Below are 7397 nucleotides of genomic sequence, written 5' to 3' on the forward strand. Positions count from 1 at the left end.
TAACCCATTAAAGAACTGGCCAAGGTTGGCGTTATTTAACTCCGGCAATCTAACGGGAAATGGTATGTCAATGTGATTATGCCGCATATAGCGAAAAATATTTGAGTTTCAGAAGACTTAAATTCACTTTAACTATTTTAAACATCGCATTGATTTGCCAGTGAGCGATCATGAAATACTTCATATGCTTGAAAACTTACATTATTATGTATGATACGATTACACATATATTAGGATAATACTAGATGTGGTGGTTGTCCATCGGATCCGGAGATGACGTTTGTGTTCTGCATCTCCTCTGTGCACACGGAGGTGGCTCTGCAGCCCCAGTCTAGAGGCACATAGTCTAGAACATTGGGGGCACTGGAAGTTAGTTGTTGTGATTACCACTGAAGCTGCTCTGTGGTGCCTTTTTGGCAGCAGTGAGTTTCTGGCTACGAGCCTCTTCAAAGTTGGCAACAGCTTTGTGAGTTGAGCCTCACCATTTTGGTCTGTCCATAGCATGTCCCTCTAGGTCTCCCAGTTTGATACGACACCATTGCAGATTGGCTTTAACAGTGTCTTTATACCGCAGTTTTGGTCGACCTTGGTTTCTTTTGCCGGACTGGAGCTCTCCGTACATCAGGCATTTAGACATCCGACATGCGTCCATTCGAATCACGTGTCCAACCCAACGAAGTTGGTTCTTGATGATGGTGGCCTCTATACTGGTGGACCTATCTTTGTCAAGGACCTTCAGATTGGTGATGCGATCCTGCCATTTGGTTCCCAGGATGAAGCGAAGAGGTCGCATGTGAAAGAGCTCCAGTTTCTTTATATGCCTGCGGTACAGTGTCCACGTTTCACAATCTTAGAAGAGGGAGGGAAGGACCACAGCATTGTAGACCTTCAGCTTCGTAGATAAGCGGATGTTGTGTTCATTTAGCACTCGATTGTGAAGTCTTCCCAGTACTTGACTTGCCTTGCTGATTCCGGTGTCAATCTCTCTGTCCAAGGAGCCATCATAAGATATGGTGCTTCTCAGATATTTGAAGTGATTAACATTGTCGTCAATGATGATGGTGGGAGGAGGAGGAGGGTTGGAGTATGGTGCAGGATGGTGGAGCACCCCCGTCTTTTCAGGACTGATTGTCAAGCTGAAGAGCTTGGATGCCCCAAAGAAGCGATCCAGCATCTGTTGCAAGTTTTGTTCTGTATGAGCCACTAGTGCACAGTCATCGGCAAAGAGAACCTCTTGGATGAGAGTTTTCAAGCTTTTTGTCTTTGCTGTGAGTTTTCATAAGTCGAAGATGGAGCCATCCAAGCGGTAACGAATGTAGACACCCCTCTTCAAATCCTGGACAGCATGGGACAGTATACAGGTGAAAAAGATGTTGAAAAGGATAGGGGCTAATACACAACCCTGCTTCACACGGTTGCTGACATTGAAAGTTTCTGTGATATTACCATTTAAGAAAACCTGACCAGTCATACCATCGTGGAAGAGCCTGATCATTGACACAAACTTTGGAGGACATCCGATGCGCTTAAGGACTGTTCAAAGTGCCTCTCTGTTGACGGTGTCAAAAGCTTTGGTCAGGTCGATGAATACAGAATAGAGAGTTTCTTTTTTCTGTTCAATGCACTTCTCTTGAAGCTGTCTTAAAGCAAAGATCATGGCCACAGTACTCCTACCAGGCCTGAAGCAGCACTGTGCCTCAGGGAGGGTCTGTTCAGAAACTGTAATGAGTCTGTTAAGAATGACCCGTGAAAAGATCTTTCCAGCAATTGATAGGAGGGAGATGCCCCTGTAGTTTCCATAGTCCGACTTACTTCCTTTGTTCTTATAGAGGGAGATTATTATGGCGTCGCGAAAATCGTATGCCATTATCTCCTCTTTAGAAGGATGTCACAGATGGCCTCCAGAGCATTGGGGGTCCACTGTTTTGTAGCTCTCAGCAGGGATGCCATCCTTTCCCGATGCTCTGCCAGAGGTTGTCTGGTGGATAGCTTTCTTGATCTCCTCGATGGTAGGGGGGTTTCAAGTGAATTCTGTATGGGATGTTGGGGGATCTGATTCAGTGCCTCTGTGCAGCAAGGTGCTGAAATGCTCCTGCCAGCATCTACTGAGACCCTCCTTGATGAACGTCTTTCCGTCTGACGATAGTAGTGGAACACTGCCGGGTGCAGAAGGGCTGAAAACAGATTTCAATGAGCTGAAAATTTTTTTGATGTTATTAGTATCAGCATAGTGCTGGATTCAGCTGCTTTGTTCTGCCACCACTGATCCTGCATTGCTTGGAGATCGGTTTGAACTTTGGCCTGGAGGGCTTTAAACTTCTCATGCTTGGAGATGGATAACGGGTCATTTAGCCATTTTATGTGAGCCTTGTTCTTGGTATGTATGGCTTCTCTGATCACTTTGTTGTTCTCATCGAACCAGTCTTCATGGGTTCTGGTCTTTGCCCCAAGACTTCCTTCGCAGTCTCATTTACTGCTTTCTTGAAAGAGACCTATTTCTCTGTGCTGCCTTCAGTGGCCACACGATATTGGAGTTTCTCATTAAGCACTTGCTGGAATGATAGGATGGGTCATTAAGCCTGGCAACATTGTACGAAGGCCTAACAGTTTTGGGTCGGTTTCCGTGGGGTGGCGCAATGTGTAGTGTCAGTACAGCCCTGACCAATCTGTGGTCAGTCTAGCACTCAGCACCTCTCATGGCTGGACTACTTCGTTTGATCATACGTCCAGAACATCATCAACATGACCACCCACGACACTAAAGCCAGCCTTATCGCCGCCATTCGCTGAGCTTCTGTCGGCGCTTACGGAAAAGGCATGTTCCCAGTTTTGGACCCATACTGAGGCTGTGATTGAGGTTGAAGGCGGCTAAATTGAATAGATGTAAGCTCTACTACATAATTGAGTTACCTGAATTGAATTTTACAATGCAATTTTAAAAATAAAGCTGTTATGGTGTATTCTTTAGGGCGACAAATTTATTGTTCCCCTTTATTTCATCAATAGAGAAAATAAAATAAATTAAAGTAAATATATTGACTTATATTATTTTTATACTTGTATCCATTCAATTAATAAATGTGGATATTACTGATTAGTCCAAGTTATTTTTGCACTGAAATAAATAAAATTGTATTGCCGAATATTAAAATATTAATTCGATTAATTAATACAATAGCGTAATATTTCCATACGTTTTAATTAGAGACGGAAATCGAAACTTTACGCCAAATGTTCAAATAATAACTCGCCCATGTGTTAAAAATTATTTTATCGACTTTATAAAAAAAGGTTATAAAATACACAATAATGAAATTAATATTTTCTCTAAAAGAAATCTATATAAATATCTAAAACATAAGCAAAATTAAAATCATATATTTATATTTTCCTATAATAAATTTCAATAATATTTGGAAAATAAAGACACGCGCACTGTTGTATTGAATATAGTTCTTTGGTTGATAATTCTCTACATAATCTAAGTTCGTTATTTTACTTTTAACCACTATAACTTCCACAAGATTGGAATACAGACAATCGGTCAAATTTAGCGAATATATGAACTACGATGAAAATAGTAATCTAAATATCCAAAAATACAACATACACAGATATCTCAAGACCAATACATATACACGACCCCAAGATGAACTATTTATTATAAAATATACACTAACATCTGTTTTCGTCAATCGTGCATTGTAGTATATTTAACATAGATGAATTCAAACTTTTGGTCTAAAAGTTAACATTTTGCATACCATTAATAAAACGTTGCTCTCTGAAAAGTTAAACATATTTTAGTGTATTATTTTTAGTTTTTGATTAAAAGACTGACTTTTGTTTTTATTGATTATTCAGTTTCATTTGTGGACATTTTTCATCTCCCGACTATGGCGAAAAAAACATGAATAATTTTTCCGTCGATTGCCTTTTATATTTTTATGTAATCAATGTGTTTGAATTCATTTTCCTTAAATTTGAATTTGATTTGGTCACTAACTGATCTTTGTCTTTTTACATTATGAATATTTCAGAATGAAACGCCTGAAAGTAGAAAAAAAAGATTCATTGATTTTTGTATGCTTTGAATAAAATGTCTCCTTTAGATAGGACTATTTTTGCTTTATGTGATGAAAAAAAAACTTTTATATAACTTTAGTTCTTTCAAAGTAAAAAGGGAGAAATAAAACTACTTATTTAGTTTTAAAAGTAACACATACATTTCTATTAAAACGTACATTTCTATTAAAATATTATTTAAAACTATATCATTGTAGCTGCTTATCAAGGTTTAAAACCTACTCGAGAATAAATATTAATGAGTGTCAGGTGACCGGAAAAACAAACTCGTGATTATGGATAATTTTGGAACTTGACTAGTGTCTGTTTATGATTGAGGAAAGATCAGCAGGAATTGTCCCCCTTACACTTATAAAATGTCATGTTATAATCGGCTAGGAAGATGTCCTTCTATATAGTGTTCCCAAGACGAGCAGTTCTATAAAAAGCTATCATCCCAAAATTTGCATTTAGCTTTAAGCATATATAAAACGTATATTTTTAGCAGTTGTTAAGTTAGACGAATGACTCATGCGAATGCTATACAAAAGGAACCGTTGATTAAATCTCATTGATCACCTGTAATGAAAATAAAAATAGAGCACAGAAAGGCCCGCTGTGTCCCTTCTATGGGAATGATGAATAAGTTAAGAATGAGTGTTTCCATCTCTATATTTCCGAGCAGATTTTTAACCCAATAAAGCTATAAACGCATCTTTTTCCCAGAAGTTATACCTCTACGTATTTAGCACTAATACAGGTAAAGGAAAGTGCGATCAGTTAGATACGTTTAGGATCAATTGAATGATCCAATTTACTATTTATTAGTTATATTGGCAACGATTCTGATTTAAGTAACAGGTGAAGACCAGGCACGGAAGCTTATTCAAGACGAAAGCTGTTCATTTAAATCGAAGGCAAGTGGAGAGCAGTGCTGTTGGTATGGACTATATCATGTATTTACTTACGACAAGGGTACATGCTTTGCCTTCGTTGGAAAACGGTGCCCCATGGTACAACGGCAAAACGCTAACATATATACAAAAAAGTTAAGGATAACATTCGTACACACACATATATAATGTATGTATATATATATATATATATATATATATATATATATTATACGAAAAATATTTTTGACTTAATCTTAAAATCACTAGATTAGTTGCCATTTAAGATTAATATATATTTTACGTTTAAATAAAAATATCTGTTTTGGATGAATAATTAGGTACACACGATAACACATCATTATTTTTCCCCTTCTTTCGATCTTTTTTTCTTACTTTATATTGTATTTGAATAATCGAGACCATAACTGCACACGTATTATATATGTGTATATATAGGTTCGAAAACACGTGGATTCAGAGTAATTAGTCATTGATCACGATACTGATAAACGGTTTTATACACATATTACACGCTTGATGTGCGTAAAGTGCACTTTTCTTTTTATGTGTGCAATAGTTAAGCCCAATTCCTGTGAGAAAATAACAGCTAAAATTAAAATTAATATTAACTTTGTGTTGCCAAATTGAACCAATGAAAGAATGAAAACCCACACCGAATAAATATAAACTATCATTGACAGGTTTTCCTTTTATAGCAAACTAGCCGTACTGGCATAGTTTTACGAATGGTGACCCTTAGTAATTTCGGTAAAATCATTTAGATAATTATAACCACAGGCATGGATACTACTCGGAGTATTAAGTGCTTCACAGAGCAAACTATACTTGTAATAGATTGCGATTACAAAACGAAATATCACACAAATATCCTCTTCTTCAAATATAAATTATAAACCAAGCTGTCAAATTTATTTCATAAACATCACAAGCTCACAAAACACTCATATAGACGTTCGTTTATTCGAACAAATTGTTAAGTCTCTGGTTAGATTATTTCTTCATGTGTTTAATTATTTTGCCTTTCAGTACTTTTCATTCAAACTAGCTTTACATCATATATCGTGTATTTGATCCTCCCTCCCATACACGCATACACACTCACACACAGAGGAGGCTATTAATTAACACGTGCTAAATATCAGGGCACATTAAGAATCAATTTCATATTTCCTAATTAGGAAAACAGTTGCAAACAGTATGCAAGCGAAAAGTCAGTAGCCAAATCCCAACGTGGACCAATAGTACTAATTCTGTATTTCCAACAACAACAAGCGTTCAAAAATCAGAAAGTAACAATCGGTTTACCGCTCGATTTGATATTTCCATGCATAATCGACACTGGCCCGCTGAGTTATATGGATTATTAGTGGTTATTGAAATAGAAGTTCGAAGTGTAACCCCCAAGACTGCAAAAGACATGAAAATCGCGCAGTTATATTTCAATTCATATTTTTGAAAAAAACTTAAAAAGTAGTATCAGTTCACTTTTTGTGTATATTCAAATATTGATTTTAATGTCCACAATGTTCAATACAATATCTTTCTCACGCATATGAGCCAACCTAGATTTGTGACAAATCCATCCAACTTTCTGATGTTGACTATTTTGCAAAGCTTCTTGATCGCGTTCTAACAATTAACCTAAACAATTTACGTAAAATATATCTATCTATTCCTCTACATCGTTTTATATATTCATTTAAATCGACTATCATTATGATATATACTATTTTTCTCAAGGATGACACAGATATATTGCAGTTTTATATTAGCATGGTAACTTTAATCGGATTCTAAACCTATACTAAATAAAACATTTGGATAGCTTCAAATTCTCCTCTGCATTTAATTTAGAAGAAAGTATGCCCCTATATCTAATTCGATTTATCTGAGTGGTAAATGACTGCAACCATTTTAAAACCTCAAAAATTCTATCAGGTAATAAATAGTCATAAATTTATCAGTTAGAAAGAGTTTTGCTATAGATCATAGACATTTCTATTATTATCTTTATAAGTAGAATAGATTACTTAAACACACTCCACCAGAAAGCACTCGTAAAATTGCCTTTTGACGAAATACATAAATTAATAATTCTCAATTATCAGTTTCTCTGGTATATTTATTATTATAACTAATACGCTTGTTTTACTCATCTAGGTCAGATATGTATATATATATAGGTAGATAGATTCCCATATTTAATATTTTTATTGTAGGACTTCCCGTCTGGACCAAATTTTCGTAGATTTGCAACAACAGATGCTACATACACAGTTTATGTTTATACTATTAACCACTATCTTATGTAACTTTAGAAAGACAATTTAGACACATTTTGTTTCTATAATAAAATTCTACATTACATCGTAGGAGCAACACTATCACAATCGCACCATTTGTAAAGGAAGTTGT

General features: G+C 36.0%; 1 protein-coding gene across 1 annotated transcript; it reads right to left on the reverse strand.

Moving 5' to 3' along the window:
- Window positions 1-478: 478 nt before the first annotated feature.
- LOC145280298 (uncharacterized) lies at window positions 479-793 on the reverse strand. The gene has a single exon (XM_080132071.1). It carries the CDS (start codon window positions 791-793, stop codon window positions 479-481), a length of 315 nt encoding a protein of 104 aa, XP_079988197.1.
- Between the last annotated feature and the right edge of the window lie 6604 nt (window positions 794-7397).

Source organism: Euprymna scolopes, chromosome 1, assembly GCF_053919585.1.
Source record: "Euprymna scolopes isolate OS-2025 chromosome 1, ASM5391958v1, whole genome shotgun sequence".
Lineage (NCBI taxonomy): Eukaryota > Metazoa > Mollusca > Cephalopoda > Sepiida > Sepiolidae > Euprymna > Euprymna scolopes.